Below are 18511 nucleotides of genomic sequence, written 5' to 3'. Positions count from 1 at the left end.
TGGTCTTTGTTGCTATGGCTGAAAGGTATCTAAATTTCAAGTCTTGCTATACATATATTTCCTCTGCATTTCAGAGAGGGACCGTAGCGCTGTGGCGTTCGGTCAGGTGAAGCACGTGTTTCATGTTTTTTGTTTCTGAGTACAGGGCTCTTTGACCTTTATGGGTTGTAATTGTTTATTGGTTTCATTTGTTTTCTGCTTTGTTAAGGATTTACTGGCTGCTTGGGGGTTGGCTGCTAGCTTATACTGGTTTAAGTTTTAGTGTTCTCAGTCTCCCTCTGCTGGTAGGCGTGCATAACCCAAGCGTCTTGACCGGTTTGGAGGGTCTAGAGGAAAGAAAATTAGCAGGTAAGACCTAATTTCACCTTATGTTTTATAAATTAAGTAGAGCTTTATGTCGATTTAAATTCATAATCTACACTTCCCTAACTGCAAAGGTCTAAAATACAAACTATTGGACGTGTCAAACTTTACTTACTTGAGCACACAGTTATGGAATGCATTGCTGCACAACACAAAAACGATTTACGAACTAATGAACTTCCGCAAACTACTGAAGACCCATCTCTTTAACAAGGCATACCACAAAGATCAACCAATGTGAATATACACAACTCCTCCACATATATTCAAAATTGTCTTATAATAGTTGCTTGTTATACTACTATCATGTTTTATCATTATTATGTTACCCAAGATCCTTCTGTAACATTAAATGTCTATTTTCTAATATATGTCCACCATTCATGATGTATTGTAAGCCACATTGAGCCTGCAAAGAGGTGGAAAAATGTGGGATACAAATGCAATAAATAAATAAAATAAATAAAAATAATCCTGATTAAATACAAATTTTAATAATGCGATTAATCACATGGTCCAAATGTTAAAGTGTTGAAATAAATTTAGCATGTACACAGCATCTGTGGAGGAGTAGCCTAGTGGTTAGTGCAGTGGACTTTGATCCTGGGAAACTGAGTTCAATTCCCACAGCAGCTCCTTGTGACTCTGGGCAAGTCACTTAACCCTCCATTGCCCCTGGTACAAAAATAAGTACCTGAATATATGTAAACCACTTTGAATGTAGTTGCAAAAACCTCAGAAAGGCAGTATATCAAATCCCATTCCCTTCCCTTTCCCATCTGTCCCTCTAACACCTCCTCCCCATATCTTTCTCCCACTGTCTATCTCCCTCCACAGTCCGCATCTTTATTTCTATTCCCTTTTTTTCCCAGCACATCTCTCCCAGCACTCCAGCAGCCCCCTCTCCTCTTCGTGCTCCTTCTCCCTTCTCCTCACTGCCCTCAGCTTTGACACTGCAGTGAAAGCATGCTGCTTCTCACCTGGCCCCAAGCCTCTCTCTGTAACAGAAAGTTCTGGCAGAGGAGGCAGGCACCATCTCCTCCCATCTCCTTCTTTGCTTTCCCTTCCCCTCCCTTGGCACCATCTCCTCCCTTCCCTCCATCCATGATCACCATTTTTCCTTTCTCTTTTTCTCCTTTCCCTTCTATGGGCACCATCTCCCTTCTTTGATTCTTCCATCCTCTATTTCTAGCATCTGTCCCTCTAACATCTCCCCCCCCCCCCCCCCCCCCCACACACACACACACACATTTCTCTCTCTCTTCCTTTTGTTCTCCCAGCACCTTTTCTTAGCCCCTCCTTCCCCGTATTCTTACCTCTCTGGTACTCCGACACCCCCCCCCCCCCCCCCCAAACACACACATCTCTCTCTCTCTCTCTGTAACACCCTACCTCCCCCACATCTCTCTCTTTTCCTCTTTCTACCACTGCAGCTACATCCCCCTCCACCCCACCCCACCCCCCCACCTCCGGTGGTCCGCATGTTTCTCTCTCTCTCCCTTTTTTTCTGCTGGCACCTCTTCTTACCTTTCTGGTGCTCCAGCAGCCTCCTCTCATCTGCTTGCTCCTTCTCCATGCTCCTCACGGCCCTGAACTTGCCTGCTGCAGTGAAAGCATGCTGCATCTCACCCAGCATGAAGCCTGTATAATAGGAAGTTCCACCTCCTTTGACAGAACTTCCTGTTCCTGTTACAGAGAAAGGCTTGGGGCCAGGTGAGATGCAGGGAGAAAGAGCGCTCAGTAGAGAAGGGGCTATTGGAGCACCGGAGAGGTAAGAAGAGTTGCCGGCAGAAAAAAAAGGGACAGAGAAAATATTTAAACTTGCGTTAAAAAGTTTAACAGAAGTTACACATTTACCCCAGATTCTATATAGCATGCCTAGTGTTCCGTGCTGAAATCCAAGCGTATTCTATAACAACACGCGTAACTTAATTGGGTTAACAAGCCAATCAGCATTTTTAATAGCACTTAACAAGCAATAATGAGCACTAATTGGAACTTATGCACGCAACTCGCTAAGCACATTCTTTTAACCCAGAGCGCCTAAATTCTAATGCACGCAGCCACGGTTATGGGCGGGGAAATGGGCATTTTGTGGGTGTTCCAAAATGTATGCACACTGTTGTAGAATATGCTCTTCTGTGCCTAAGTCTATACGCTGGTATTTACACCATGTTTTCCTTGGTGTTAATAGATTTGCGTAGTTCTAGGCGCTGGAATTCCAACTAAGTGTATTCTATATAAATCTAGGTGCCGCTTGTAGAATACTCTTAAGTGGAAATTTTTTCTGCACGGATTTTTCAGGTGCCATATATAGAATCTAGCCCTTAATTTGTTTATTGTGCTATTAATGCATTAAGGGCTTCTTTTACAAAGCCACATTAGCGATTCAAACATGGCAAATGAGAGGAAGCACATAGGAATTGAATGGGCTTCCTCTTATTTACCGTGCAAGAAACACTATTGCGGCTTTGCAAAAGAAGCCCTAAATGTGCAGCCCTAAAATTAAGCTTAAAATATGTGCCTTTTTGGACTGCTCACACCCTGTTATAAATTCAATCCTTTAATGTCAGTCCAACATTACTTCAGACAAAAATGTTCTTTATTATTAGAGTTAGTAGAATTAACAGATTGACTCATTTTATGCAGATCACAAAATGATAGTGACAAAGAACAAAGGGATATGGAGAGAAGATTTCGAGACAAAGAACCAGAGAGACAAAGGTTCCGAATGGATGACAGCAGAAAGCACAGAGCTCATTATGAGTTTGAGAAGTTTGTGCGAAGGAATGAAGACGAGCTGAAATGGGGGAAAAGCTACAACCAGGACAGAGGGAAGAAAGGGAGCCACAGCTACAGCTTCACTGTGGAGACAGTAGACAAACTGGGTAAAGAGGACAAGTGTGATGACATGACATCCAAAAAGGAGCGCATAAGAAATAAGGTTCTTTTATTCTTTGAGGATAATTTAATTAGTAAAATATGCCTGGTGGTCACAGGTTTTCTCTTGACAGAAAGTGAGCAAACATGCATTCCACAGCAGTGGAAAACAAAACTTAACTAAAAACAAAGCCCAGCAAAAATGATTTTGGCTGTTTGCATTTGTCATCACTAGTAAAGTTGACCACAACTTTTATCATAGGAAGCCATGCTTTCTGATTGCCTTAGAGGGTAGCCAGATACTGTATTTTTCGGACTATAAGACGCACTTTTTTCCCCCCAAATTTGGGAGGAAAATGGGGGGTGCGTCTTATAGTCCGAAGGTAGACTTCTCCCTACTCACGCAATCTTCCCTGGTGGTCTAGTGACGTCGGGGCAGCAAAGAGCCTCCTCTTTCCTGCCCAGCGCGCTGCTCTCCATCCTCCTATATGCAGCCTGACGGTCTCGGCGAGATTCAAAATGGCCGTCGAGACTTCAATTCTCGGCGGCCATTTTGAATCTCGCCGAGACCGTCAGGCAGCAATGCATACAGGAGGATGGAGAGCAGCGCGCTGGGCAGGAAAGAGGGGGCTCTTTCCTGCCCCGACGTCACTAGACCACCAGGGAAGATCGCGTAAGTAGGGAGAAGTGGTGACAGGGCCGGGGGGAGGGCGGGATTCGGACAAGACGCACCGGAGCACCTAGGTTTTAGAGTTGGGAAAAAGGAAAAAAAAATTTTCCTATTTCCCTCCTCTAAAACCTAGGTGCGTCTTATGGTCCGGTGCGTCTTATAGTCCGAAAAATGGTAAAATTATGTATCATACCTGATAATTTTCTTTCCATTAATCATAGCTGATCAATCCATAGACTGGTGGGTTGTGTCCATCTACCAGCAGGTGGAGATAGAGAGCAATCCTTTTGCCTCCCTATATGTGGTCATGTGCTGCCGGAAACTCCTCAGTATGTCGATATCCAAGCTCCATCCGCAGGACTCAGCACTTAGAGAATTACACCCACAAAGGGACACTCTGCCCAGCTCACCACCGCCAAAACGGGGGAGGGGAATTAACCCAGCTCATCCCCACACAAGTGGGGGAGGGGAATCCGTCCAGCTCATCCCCGCGGAGCGGGGGAGGGACACCACCCCGCCGATGCGGGGGGATCTGGCTTATCCTGCAACCGCGGGAGGAGCTGACTGACCCTAACACCGCCGAAGCGGGAGGGGTACAAAGCTGCCCTACTGCCGCACGAAGCAGGAGGGAGCGCTGGCAGAATTTAAGTCTCAATCCAGCCCCGTAAAACGGAGGGGAGAGGAATGCAGCAGCTCACTGTAACACAAATTCGTCTCAACTCTTGAAGAATTCATTGAAAAACTTGAACACGAAGTCCTCCTGAACAGGAACTGAAGACTAAACTTGAACCTGAAATGCAACCAGAATATAAACAGTACAGATATCTGGGAGGGGCTATGGATTGATCAGCTATGATTAATGGAAAGAAAATTATCAGGTATGATACATAATTTTACATTCCATATCATCATGCTGATCAATCCATAGACTGGTGGGATGTACCGAAGCAGTACTCACCCAGGGCGGGACATAGAAATCCCTGACCGCAACACTGAAGCTCCAAACCGGGCCTCCGCCCGAGCAGCCACAGTCAAGCGGTAATGCCTGGAGAAGGTATGGGCCGATGCCCAAGTTGCCGCCTTGCATATCTCTTCCAAGAAGACGGACCCGGCCTCTGCCATCGAGGCCGCCTGAGCTCTAGTGGAGTGAGCCTTCAGCTGGATAGGCGGCACCTTCCCCGCGGCCACATAAGCCGCTGCAATGGCTTCCTTGACCCATCTTGCCACTGTAGGCTTAGCAGCCTGCAGACCCTTACGAGGACCTGCAAACAGGACAAACAGATGATCCGATTTCCGGAAATCATTGGTCACTTCCAAGTATCTGATGATGACACGTCTCACATCCAGATATTTGAGAGCAGAGTATTCCTCTGGGTAGTCCTCCCTACGAAAGGAAGGGAGACAGAGCTGCTGATTCACATGGAAGCGAGAAACAATCTTGGGCAGGAAGGAAGGCACTGTGCGAATAGTCACTCCTGCCTCAGTGAACTGCAGAAAAGGCTCTCTACATGAGAGCGCCTGGAGCTCGGAAACTCTTCTGGCTGAAGTGATAGCCACCAAAAAGACTGCTTTCAACGTCAGGTCTTTCAGAGATGCCCTCGACAAGGGTTCAAAAGGCGGCTTCTGCAAGGCTCTTAGCACCAGGTTGAGATTCCACGCAGGCACCACTGAGTGCAGAGGAGGGCGCAGGTGATTAACTCCCTTGAGAAAACGTACCACATCTGGCTGCGAAGCCAGGGAAGCACCCTTCAGGCGGCCCCTGAAGCAAGCCAGAGCCGCTACCTGGACTTTAAGGGAACTGAGCGACAGGCCTTTCTCCAGACCTTCTTGCAGGAACGCCAACACTGAAGAAATTGGAGCAGTGAAGGGAGAAAGTGAGCCTGCTTCACACCACGCTGCAAAGGTACGCCAAACCCTGGCGTAAGAAGTAGAAGTAGAGCGCTTCCTCGCTCTCAGCATAGTGGCGATGACCTTGTCTGAGAAGCCCTTCTTCCTCAGACGCTGCCGCTCAATAGCCAGGCCGTAAGACCAAAGGGGAGGGATCCTCCATCACCACGGGACCCTGATGCAACAGGCTCTGCTCCACTGGCAGCCGCAGAGGGTCGTCCACTGAGAGCCTGATCAAGTCCGCATACCAGGGACGTCTGGGCCAGTCCGGACCCACCAGGATTATCCGGCCCGGATGCTTTGCCACCCGGTCTAGTACCCTGCCCAACATGGGCCAGGGCGGGAACACATAGAGAAGCTCCTGTGTCGGCCACTGTTGGAGAAGAGCATCTACTCCCAGAGATCGAGGGTCCCGTCCTCTGCTGAAAAAGCGCGGCACTTGGCAATTGGCCGATGACGCCATCAGATCTAGGCTCGGCTGGCCCCAGCGCTTCGTGATGTCCAAGAACGCCTGAGCCGATAACTGCCACTCACCGGGATCCAAGGTATGGCGACTGAGAAAGTCCGCCTTGACATTCATGACTCCGGCAATGTGGGCCGCTGACAGCTGTTCCAGGTTCGCTTCCGCCCAGTGGCATAGATTCATGGCCTCCTTGGCTAGAGGGGCGCTCTTGGTACCTCCCTGGCGGTTGACATAGGCCACAGCCGTGGCATTGTCCGACAGGACCCGTACTGGCTTCAACGCCAGTACCGGGAGGAACTCCAAAAGCGCCAACCGAATGGCTCTGAGTTCCAGGAGGTTGATAGACCACTTTGCGTCTGCAGGAGACCAGAGCCCCTGCGCTGTCCTTCCCAAGCAGTGGGCTCCCCAGCCCGTCAAAGAGGCGTCCGTCGTGACGACTGTCCACTCCGGGGTCACAAGAGGCATCCCTGCAGACAACTTGTCTGTCTTCAGCCACCAGCTCAGCGCCTTGCGCACTGCTGGGTCCAAGGGAAGGCGCACAGCATAATCCTCCGACACCAGAGTCCAGCGCTGCAGCAGAGAGTGTTGTAGTGGTCTCATATGAGCCCTGGCCCAGGGCACTACTTCCATCGTGGCCGTCATAGAGCCCAACAGCTGCACGTAGTCCCAAGCCCGAAGCGGAGAGGCTACTAGGAACTGGTCCACCTGAGCCTGAAGTTTGACAATCCGATTGTCCGGCAGGAACACTCTGCCCACTTGGGTGTCGAATCGAACTCCCAGATACTCCAGGGACTGAGTCAGGCGCAGCTGGCTTTTCTCCCAGTTGATGATCCACCCCAGGGAGCTCAAAAGAGCAATCACCCGGTCCACAGCTTTGCCGCACTCTGCATAAGAGGGGGTTCGGATCAACCAGTCGTCCAGATAAGGATGGACTTGTACTCCTTCCTTTTGCAGGAAGGCTGCGATGACCACCATTACTTTGGAGAAGGTCCGCAGAGCAGTAGCCAACCCGAACAGGAGGGCTCTGAACTGGAAGTGTCGGCCCAGGATGCCAGGAACTCCCCTGCCTTCACTGCCGCTATAACAGAGCGGAGAGTCTCCATGCGAAAGTGCCGGACTTTCAAGGCCCGATTGACCCCTTTGAGGTCGAGGATAGGCCGTACAGAACCTCCTTTCTTTGGTACCACAAAGTAAATGGAGTAACGTCCCTTGCCAAGCTGATTTTCTGGCACCGGAACGACCGCACCCAGGCGGATCAGATTGTCCAAGGTCTGCTGCACTGCCACAGCTTTGACCGGAGACTTGCAGGGAGAGAGTACAAACCCGTCTCTTAAGGGTCGGCAGAACTCTAGCTTGTAGCCGTCTCTGATGACTTCCAGCACCCAAGCGTCTGAAGTTACCCTGGTCCACTCGCCCAGAAACGAGGACAGGTGTCCTCCAATCTGCACTGGGCCATGGACCAGGACCCCGTCATTGGGTACGAGACCCTGGGGGAGGACCGGAGGAAGCACCTCTGGGACGGCGGTCTCTGCGAAAGGAATGCTGCTTGGGGGAGAAGTTCCTCTTGAAGGAAGAGGGGGCAGAGGAGCCCGACTTGCCCGGGCGGTACCGACGGGCTTCCTGAAACCGTCCTCTGGAGTTACCGGGGCGAGCACTGGCCCGAGCCCTGACCTCTGGTAACCTCTTGCCCTTAGACGTGCCGAGATCGGTCACAATTTTGTCCAGCTCGACCCCAAAGAGCAGCTTGCCTTTAAAAGGCAACTTAGCCAGGCGGGACTTAGAGGCGTGGTCAGCAGACCAATGTTTCAGCCAAAGCCACCACCGCGCAGAGACTGTCTGAGCCATACCTTTAGCCGAGGCTCTCAAGACATCATACAGTAAGTCTGCCAAATAAGCCAAGCCCGATTCCAGGGCCGGCCAATCAGCCCTCAAGGAAGGATCCGAGGGGGAAGCCCGCTGCACAATCGTCAGGCACGCCCTGGCCACATAGGAGCCGCAAACTGAGGCCTGCAAACTTAAGGCAGCCGCCTCGAAGGACGACCTTAAGGCCGCCTCCAATCTTCTGTCTTGGGCGTCCTTTAGGGCCGTGCCACCTTCCACCGGCAACGCCGTTTTCTTAGTCACCGCAGTGATTAAAGAATCCACGGTAGGCCAAAGAAATTCCTCCTGTTCACTTTCAGGCAAAGGATAGAGGCGGGACATAGCCCTAGCCACTTTGAGGCTCGCTTCCCGGACATCCCATTGAGCCGAAATTAAGGTGTGCATGGCATCATGCACGTGGAAGGTTCTAGGCGGGAGCTTCGTCCCCAGCATGAGGGAGAGACGTCCTCTGGAGAGGAAATCTTCAAAATGCTCATGGCCTGCACTAACAGGTTGGGCAAATCCTCTGAGCGAAAGATCCGCGCTGCAGAGGGGTCATCCGCTCCATCCGAGCGGGAATCCGTCTCCTCCAAGGAATCCCCAAAGGACCGTTGGGAGAACTCAGATACGCTGCCCTCATCTACATCAGAGGAGACAGAGTCCTCTAAGGCCTGGGAATCCACCCGAGGGCGTTTACTTCCGGGGGCCTCAACCCCTTTATTGGACAAGGGAGAAGGGGCAGCGTTTTGCATAAGGAAGGCCTGATGCAGCAGCAAAATAAACTCGGGGGAGAAACCCCCCAGACTGTGCACTTCAGCAGCCTGGGCCACAGCCCTAGACGCACCCTCAACCGGCGCTCGCAAGAGCGGGGGAGAAACATGCTGCGCATCCAAGATGGTGTCCGGCGCGACACTCTGCGAAGGAGCCGCGCGGGAAGAACGGCGCTTAACTTTAGCCGCTTTTTTGCCGTCGCCCAAATCAAGGGCGGCCATGGCATTAACGTCTCCCAGCTCAAGGGTGGCCCAAGAAGAAGCCGTCCGAGCAGAGTGGCCGGCCAAGATGGCGGAGGCGAGCAGCGGGGGATGGGCATTTATGGCGGGAAAAACCGCCGCACCGGAGGAAGACCCGGGACACTGACCGGCCTCCAAACTGACACCCAACAAGGGCGAATCAGACTTTAAGACCCCCGCATCCCTGCTAGAAGCGCACAAGCGGACCGGGGAGCGATTCTTCGTGCCCTCGCCCTCCGACGCCATAGGCCACGTGGAGATCGATCGGGGAACCCCCTGCCCGCTATAAAAAGGTAAAAATTACCTGCTTCTCGCTCCGAGCTGTAACGAACTGGTGTCCCAGTGAGTAGCTGCAATAAACGTTGAAATAAACGCCCTTAAGGACGTCCAAAAAAATTTTTTTTTTTTTAACGGAGCCAGCGGGAGGGGGGAGAAAAGGAGGGACCTGGCACCACCAGGTTTGCACTTGCTCAAGAAGAGCCCTCAACCCCAGGTACTCAACAAAACCTAAAAATTAGGCTTGGAGACCTAGCCAGAGCTGCTGCTGTGTGTGACCACCACCTGCTGAGATAGAGAACATACTGAGGAGTTTCCGGCAGCACATGACCACATATAGGGAGGCAAAAGGATTGCTCTCTATCTCCACCTGCTGGTAGATGGACACAACCCACCAGTCTATGGATTGATCAGCATGATGATATGGAAACGGTAATTGAACAGAGCTTGGATGCAGTCCTTGTGGAAAATAGGAAGCTGGGAAAACTTTTGAATCTTCATTTTCACAGCCAACAGAAAATGGGGGCAACATACAAATGGCAGGGTCAGTGAATCAAAGTTTAGAAAGAGAAGTGAGGCAGGTGTTGCTGGGATGTGAATCAAAGTTGGTTGCTGTTTTGCTTTTAAATGGAAGATTATGGATTAAGTATATATCTTATATTGAAATAAACATTTTGGTTAGCTTAATCAGAACTTCCTATAGCTGGAGCAGCCCCTGATGCTATAACAAAATGTGAGATGTTTCTCTCTTACCCCATTACCTTTTCCCTTCTACCTCTATTTCTCTCTTCCTTCCCCCCTTATACTTCCTCCTTTTCCTACCCCTGTTCTTTCTCCCTTCCATGTCTTCATCTTTCCCTCTTTTTCATCTTTCACCTCCCTGTCCTCCCTTTCTCGTTACTGTTTTCCGTTTTCTTCCTTTCTTTTTTTCTTTTCTGGCCCTTGGCTTTCTCTTTCTCTCTTCTTCACTCAGCATCCATTGCTTAAGCTGTGGCATTTCATTCACTTGCCAGTTGGTCCGTAGCGGTTCATCTACTTGGTCTGTCTTATGATTCTGGCTCCTCTTTCTGCTGTTATGTGATTACATTTGCAGATGACACAAAACTATTCAAATTAGTCAAAACACATACAGACTATGAGAAACTGGAAGACTGGGCATTCAAATGGCAGATGAAATTTAATGTGGACAGTTGCAAAGTGATGTACATTGGGAAGAATAACAAATCATAGTTACATGATTCTAGGGTCCACCCAGGGCCGTGCCTAGGGTCTCCGGCGCCCCCCTGCAGTTGGCCCCGCCCCGCCCCCCGAAAACGATCACTACACTACCTGCCCTCTTCTCCCCAGATCCTTTTCCTTTTTTTTTGTTTAAATTTACCTCTGTCCGGCGGCAGCGTAGCGTTAGTGAGAAGGAGGCGGCGCTCCCCCGCCCCAACGTGTCAGTCTTCCCTTCGCTCAGTGGCCCGCCTTCTTCTGACGTCAGAAGAAGGCGGAACTGAGCGAAGGGAAGACTGACACGTCGGGGCGGGGGAGCGCCACCTCCTCACTAACGCTACACTGCCGCCGGACAGAGGTAAATTTAAACAAAAAAAACAAAGGAAAAGGATCTGGGGAGAAGAGGGCGAGGTAAGCATGGTGCGGCGGGGCGCCCCCCAGAGGATGGCGCCCTCCTGCCATGCTTACCTCGCTTACCGTGTTGGCACGGCCCTGGGTCCACCTTAGGAATCAGCACCTAAGAAAAAGATCTAGGTGTCATTGTAGACTGTACGCTGAAATCTTCTGCCCAGTGGATTAAAAGCTGGTTAAAAGAAAACAGAGAGTAGGGTTAAATGGTCAGTATTCCCAATGGAGAAGGGTAGACAGTGGGACCGTTGCTTTTTAACATATTTATAAAAGATCTAGAGATGGAAATAACTTGTGAGGTAATTAAATTTGCCGATGACACAAAGTTATTCAAAGTTGTTAAATCACAAGAGGATTGTGAAAAATTGTAAGAGGACCTTAGGAGACTGGGAGACTGGGTATCCAAATGGCAGATGACGTTTAATGTGAGGAAGTGCAAAGTGATGCATGTGGGAAAGAGGAACCCGAGCTATAGCTGCGTGATGCAAGGTTCCACATTAGGAGTCACCGCCCAGGAAAAAGATCTAGGTGTCATCGTTGATGATACATTGAAACCCACTGCTCAGTGTGTGGCAGTGGCTAAGAAAGCAAATAGAATATTAGGAATTATTAGGAAAAGAATGGAAAACAAACCTAAGAATCTTATAATGCCTTTCTGTCGCTCCATGTTGCAACTGCACCTCAAATACTGTATGCAATTCTAGTCACATCTCAAAAAAGATGTAACAGAATTAGAAAAGGTACAGAGAAGGGCAACAAAAAGATAAAGGGGATGGGACAACTTCCCTATGAGGAAAGGCTAAAGAGGCTAGGGCTCTTCAGTTTGGAGAAGAGACGACTGAGGGGAGGTATGATAGAGGTCTATAAAAAATACTGAGTGGAGTGGAACGGGTAGACTTGAATCGCTTTATTAATCTTTCCAAAACACAAGGACTAGGGGGCATGCAATGAAGCTACTAAGTAGTAAGTTTAAAACAAAATGGAGAAAATATTTCTTCACTCAACATGTAATTAAACTCTGGAATTCGTTGCCAGAGAATGTGGTAAAAGCAGTTAGCTTAGCAGGGTTTAAAAAAGGTTTGGATAATTTCCTAGAAGTCCATAAGTCATTATTAAGATGGGCTTCAGGAAATCCACTGATTATTTCTAGAATAAGCAACATAAAATCTGTTTTACTCCTTTGGGATATTGCCAGGTGCTTGTGACCTGGATTGGTCACTGTTGGAAACAGGATACTGGACTTGATGGACCTTCGATCTGTTCCACTATAGCAACACTTACGTTCTTATGTAAGTGTATCCAGATAAGCTACCTGGATAGTGGCTGACGATCACTGATACATAGGTAATGCCAGGTACTCACCACAATGCCTGTGGCAGCTGGCATTTTTAAAAAAAGATGACCGCTCTGGGCTGAATATTAGGGAGATTGTGTATGATTTGGCTCAGGGATAGACAGCTCTGCCACTGAGAGCTTTAGTCCTATGCATAATGTTTTGTAGGTATTAAGCATTCCTGCTGCCTGACAGGGACTTTTATAGGTGACTATCATAGTGGTTATTTTATAAAGGTTCCTAATCATCCTTCTAGACCAGTCCAGATGCTTGAGTTATGCTTGTCTGCCAGCCGATGGAGACGCTCTGAGTTGTGACATCACTATATAGCAGTGGTTCTCAACCCAGTCCCTGAGACACACCTAGACAGTCAGGTTTTCAGAATGCCCACAATGAATATGCATGAGATAGATTTGCATACAATTGAAGAAGTGCATGCAAATTTATCTCATGTGTATTCATTGTGGATATCCTGAAAACCTAACTGGCTGGGTGTGTCCTGAGTACTGGTTGAGAACCCCTGCTATATAATATTCTATGGATGTTTAACATTTAGAAAATCTATTATGGATGAGAAATTGTACATGAAGCAAAGAGAAGGTTAATGGTAAATAGATTAATAACCAATTCAGGTAATAATTAGTTGTTTGAGATGTGGCTGTTTGTGAGGATTTGTTTGAATAGGAACTATTTGAAGATGGCAGAATCTAGTATATTCCTGTATATTTCTTATTTTGGGTGGTAAGGAGTTCCACCATTTGGTTCCTAGGTAAGTGAAGTCTTGAGTAGACAGTTTTGTAGATCACGTTTTTGCAATTTGGGAGGTGTAGTCTGAGATAGTTTCTTGCTTCATTTTTTAGCGTTTCTTTGAGGTAAGTTTATTAATGGTACCATGTAGTCTGGAGCTGTGCCATTTAGGATTTGAAAGATAAAGGTACATTCTCCGAGGACAAGCAGGCTGCTTGTTCTCACTGATGGGGTGACGTCCACGGCAGCCCCTCCAATCGGAATCTTCACTAGCAAAGTCCTTTGCTAGCCCTCGCGCGCCCGCGCGCACCGCGCATGCGCAGCCGTCTTCCCGCCCGAAACCGGCTCGAGCCGGCCAGTCTTCTTTCGTCCACACTCGGTACGGTCGTGTTTTCGCCGTGTCGAGCCCCGGAAAGTCGACCTCGCGCGTCCTTTTTTCGATGTGTTTTTTCTTCGGAAAATCCTCAAAAACTGTTTGGGAAGTGCTCCGGAAGCCCTCTCGGGTTTCGTTTGCCCCTTCCCGTATTTTTTCAGATTTGCCCTGGTAAGTTTTCTTTCGTCGTCGGGGTAGGCCTCTTTTCGGCCTCGGTCGAGATTTTTCTCCCTCTAAGTTTTGGTGCTCATTTTCGCCATTTCGGCTTTTGATTTCGCCGGCGTGATTTTTCCGCCCATGACATCGAAGCCTTCCAGCGGCTTCAAGAAGTGCACCCAGTGCGCCCGGGTAATCTCGCTCACTGATAGGCACTCGTCGTGTCTTCAGTGTCTGGGGGCCGAGCACCGTCCTCAGAACTGTAGTCTGTGTTCCCTGTTACAAAGGCGGACTCAGGTAGCGAGATTGGCCCAGTGGAACGTTTTGTTCTCGGGCTCTTCGTCGGCATCGGCACCGGGGGCATCGAGTGCATCGACGTCGTCAGCGTCCAGACCTTCTTCCTCGGCTGCTAGTGTATCGGGTGCATCGAGGCATCGAGTCTCTGCATCGGCGCTGAGGCATCGGGCGACTGCATCGACGTCGGTGGTACCGGGACCTCGTCTGCTGATGTCGTCGGACGGTGGTGCATCGTCTGGAGTGCAGGTGAGGGCTGTCCATTCCCCTGCTGGTGGCGGTGAGCCTTCGGGTGGGTCTCCCCCTACCCTGAGGGCTCCTGCGGTACAGCCCCCCCGAGATCGACCTCCTTCGGCCTCGGCCCCGAGGAAGCGACGGCTGGATTCTACGTCCTCCTCGTCGGTGCCGGGGAGCTCCGGTGACATGCTTCGGAAGAAATCGAAGAAGCATCGACACCGGTCTCCTCCCCGCGTCGGCACCGAGAGCTCTGGGTCGCCGAGGGAGTCGGCACCCAGCAGGCATCGGCACCGAGAGGACCGCTCACCCTCTGTTCAGGAGGTGTCGATGCGCTCCACTCTGGACAGCCCGGAACAGCCTCCACGCCCGGAACAGGTTCTGACGTTGACGCCTGCATCGACCTCTCTGCCTTTCTCTGCAGCCGCTCTGAACGAGAGCCTCCGGGCCGTTCTCCCAGAGATTCTGGGAGAGCTGTTGCGCCCTACCCCTCCGGTACCGGCGGTGCTTGCGCCTCCGGTACCGTCGAGCATGGCGCCGGCTGGCCCATCGCCCGGGGTGAGGTCCCCGACGTCGGTACCGCGTGCGGTGCCGACTGCGGCCACCTCCCAGGAGGGCTCCCCGACTACGTCGGCGGAGGGAGCTTCGCCGATGCGGGCGAGGGAGTCTACCTCTTGACGCCCCCATCGTGGACGTGGCTCCACGGAGTCGAGCCGGGCGAGGTTGCAGACACAGGTTCGTGAACTTGTGTCTGACACCGAAGGTGAGGCCTCGTGGGAGGAAGAGGAAGACCCCAGATATTTCTCTGACGAGGAGTCTGAGGGTCTTCCTTCTGATCCCACTCCCTCCCCTGAAAGACAGCTTTCTCCTCCTGAGAGTCTGTCTTTCGCTTCCTTTGTCCGGGAGATGTCTACGGCCATCCCCTTCCCGGTGGTTGTGGAGGACGAGCCCAGGGCTGAAATGTTTGAGCTCCTGGACTATCCTTCTCCACCTAAGGAAGCGTCCACTGTTCCCTTGCACCATGTCCTAAAAAAGACATTGCTTGCGAACTGGACCAAGCCACTAAGTAATCCCCACATTCCCAAGAAGATCGAGTCCCAATACCGGATCCATGGGGACCCAGAGCTGATGCGCACCCAGTTGCCTCATGACTCTGGAGTTGTGGATCTGGCCCTAAAGAAGGCTAAGAGTTCTAGGGAGCATGCTTCGGCGCCCCCGGGCAAGGACGAACCTTAGACTCCTTTGGGAGGAAGGCCTACCATTCTTCTATGCTCGTGGCCAAAATCCAGTCTTACCAGCTCTACACGAGCATACACATGCGGAACAATGTGCGGCAGTTGGCGGGCTTGGTTGATGCGCTCCCCCCTGAGCAAGCCAAGCCTTTTCAGGAGGTGGTCAGGCAGCTGAAGGCGTGCAGAAAATTCCTGGCCAGAGGGGTGTATGACACCTTTGATGTTGCGTCCAGGGCCGCTGCTCAAGGTGTGGTGATGCGCAGGCTCTCATGGCTGCGTGCCTCCGACCTGGAGAATAGACTCCAGCAGCGGATTGCGGACTCGCCTTGCCGTGCGGACAATATTTTTGGAGAGAAGGTCGAACAGGTGGTAGAGCATCTCCACCAGCGGGATACCGCATTCGACAAGTTCTCCCGCCGGCAGCCTTCAGCATCTACCTCTACAGGTAGAAGATTTTTCGGGGGAAGGAAGACTGGTCCCTACTCTTCTGGCAAGCGTAGGTACAATCCTCCTCGACAGCCTGTGGCCCAGGCTAAGCCCCAGCGCGCTCGCTCTCGTCAGCAGCGTGCGACTCAGCAAGGCCCCTCGGCTCCCCAGCAAAAGCAAGGGACGGGCTTTTGACTGGCTCCAGCAGAGCATAGCCGACATCCAAGTGTCAGTGCCGGGCGACCTGCCGGTCGGGGGGAAGTTGAAAGCTTTTCACCAAAGGTGGCCTTCTCATAACCTCCGATCAGTGGGTTCTCCAAATAGTCCGGCAAGGATACACCCTCAATTTGGCCTCCAAACCTCCAAATTGTCCACCGGGAGCTCAGTCTTACAGCTTCCAGCACAAGCAGGTACTTGCAGAGGAACTCTCCGCCCTTCTCAGCGCCAATGCGGTCGAGCCCGTGCCATCCGGGCAAGAGGGGCTGGGATTCTATTCCAGGTACTTCCTTGTGGAAAAGAAAACAGGGGGGATGCGTCCCATCCTAGACCTAAGGGCCCTGAACAAATATCTCGTAAAAGAAAAGTTCAGGATGCTTTCCCTGGGCACCCTCCTTCCCATGATTCAGGAAAACGATTGGCTATGCTCTCTGGACTTGAAGGATGCCTATACACACATCCCGATACTGCCAGCTCACAGACAGTATCTGCGATTTCAGCTGGGCACACGTCACTTCCAGTACTGTGTGCTACCCTTTGGACTCGCCTCTGCGCCCAGGGTGTTCACAAAGTGCTTGGCTGTAGTAGCAGCGGCACTTCGCAGGCTGGGGGTGCACGTGTTCCCATATCTCGACGATTGGCTGGTGAAGAACACATCCGAGGCAGGAGCCCTGCAGTTCATGCAGATGACTATTCGCCTCCTGGAGCTACTGGGGTTTGTGATAAATTACCCAAAGTCCCATCTCCTCCCAGTGCAGAAACTCGAGTTCATAGGAGCTCTGCTGGATTCTCAGACGGCTCGCGCCTACCTCCCAGAGGCGAGGGCCAGCAACTTGTTGTCCCTCGTCTCGCGGGTACGAGCGTCGCAGCAGATCACAGCTCGGCAGATGTTGAGATTGCTGGGCCACATGGCCTCCACAGTTCATGTGACTCCCATGGCCCGCCTTCACATGAGATCTGCTCAATGGACCCTAGCTTCCCAGTGGTTTCAGGCTGCTGGGGATCTAGAAGACGTGATCCACCTGTCCACGAGTTTTCTCAAATCCCTGTATTGGTGGATGATTTGGTCCAATTTGACTCTGGGACGTCCTTTCCAAATTCCTCAGCCACAAAAACTGCTGACCACGGATGCGTCTCTCCTGGGGTGGGGAGCTCATGTCGATGGGCTTCACACCCAAGGAAGCTGGTCCCTCCAGGAACGCGATCTACAGATCAATCTTCTGGAGTTGCGAGCGATCTGGAACGCTCTGAAGGCTTTCAGAGATCGGCTGTCCCACCAAATTATCCAAATTCAGACAGACAACCAGGTTGCCATGTACTACGTCAACAAGCAGGGGGGCACCGGATCTCGCCCCCTGTGTCAGGAAGCCGTCAGCATGTGGCTCTGGGCTCGCCGTCACGGCATGGTGCTCCAAGCCACATATCTGGCAGGCGTAAACAACAGTCTGGCCGACAGATTGAGCAGGATTATGCAACCTCACGAGTGGTCGCTCAACTCCCGAGTGGTGCGCCAGATCTTCCAAGCGTGGGGCACCCCCTTGGTGGATCTCTTCGCATCTCGAGCCAACCACAAAGTCCCTCAGTTCTGTTCCAGGCTTCAGGCCCACGGCAGACTGGCATCGGATGCCTTCCTCCTGAATTGGGGGGAGGGTCTGCTGTATGCTTATCCTCCCATTCCTCTGGTGGGGAAGACTTTGCTGAAACTCAAGCAAGACCGAGGCACCATGATTCTGATTGCTCCTTTTTGGCCGCGTCAGATCTGGTTCCCTCTTCTTCTGGAGTTATCCTCCGAAGAACCGTGGAGTGTTTTCCGACCCTCATCACGCAGGACGAAGGGGCTCTTCTGCATCCCGGCCTCCGGTCCCTGGCTCTCACGGCCTGGATGTTGAGAGCGTAGACTTTGCCTCTTTGGGTCTGTCAGAGGGTGTCTCCCGCATCTTGCTTGCTTCCAGGAAAGATTCCACTAAGAGGAGTTACTTCTTTCTATGGAGGAGGTTTGCCGTCTGGTGTGACAGCAAGGCCCTAGATCCTCGCTCTTGTCCTACACAGACCCTGCTTGAATACCTTCTGCACTTGTCTGAGTCTGGTCTCAAGACCAACTCTGTAAGGGTTCACCTTAGTGCAATCAGTGCATACCATTACCATGTGGAAGGTAAGCCGATCTCGGGACAGCCTTTAGTTGTTCGCTTCATGAGAGGTTTGTTTTTGTCAAAGCCCCCTGTCAAGCCTCCTACAGTGTCATGGGATCTCAATGTCGTTCTCACCCAGCTGATGAAACCTCCTTTTGAGCCACTGAACTCCTGCCATCTGAAGTACTTGACCTGGAAGGTCATTTTCTTGGTGGCAGTTACTTCAGCTCGTAGAGTCAGTGAGCTTCAGGCCCTCGTAGCCCAGGCCCCTTACACCAAATTTCATCATAACAGAGTAGTCCTCCGCACTCACCCTAAGTTCTTGCCAAAGGTCGTGTC

The 18511-nt window shown here is 51.1% G+C and overlaps 1 protein-coding gene across 1 annotated transcript in view; it reads left to right on the top strand.

Moving 5' to 3' along the window:
* The window catches only part of UPF3A (UPF3A regulator of nonsense mediated mRNA decay), a 99948-nt gene that overhangs the window by 72109 nt on the left and 9328 nt on the right, over positions 1–18511 (top strand). The window contains exon 9 of the mRNA XM_030199564.1: positions 3013–3307. Coding sequence (XP_030055424.1) covers positions 3013–3307 — 295 coding nt within the window. The remainder of the gene's footprint in view (positions 1–3012; positions 3308–18511) is intronic.

This window comes from Microcaecilia unicolor, chromosome 4, assembly GCF_901765095.1.
Source record: "Microcaecilia unicolor chromosome 4, aMicUni1.1, whole genome shotgun sequence".
NCBI lineage: Eukaryota > Metazoa > Chordata > Amphibia > Gymnophiona > Siphonopidae > Microcaecilia > Microcaecilia unicolor.
The sequence above is the reverse complement of the archived record's forward strand: the minus strand, read 5'-3'. Positions and strand labels throughout refer to the sequence as shown.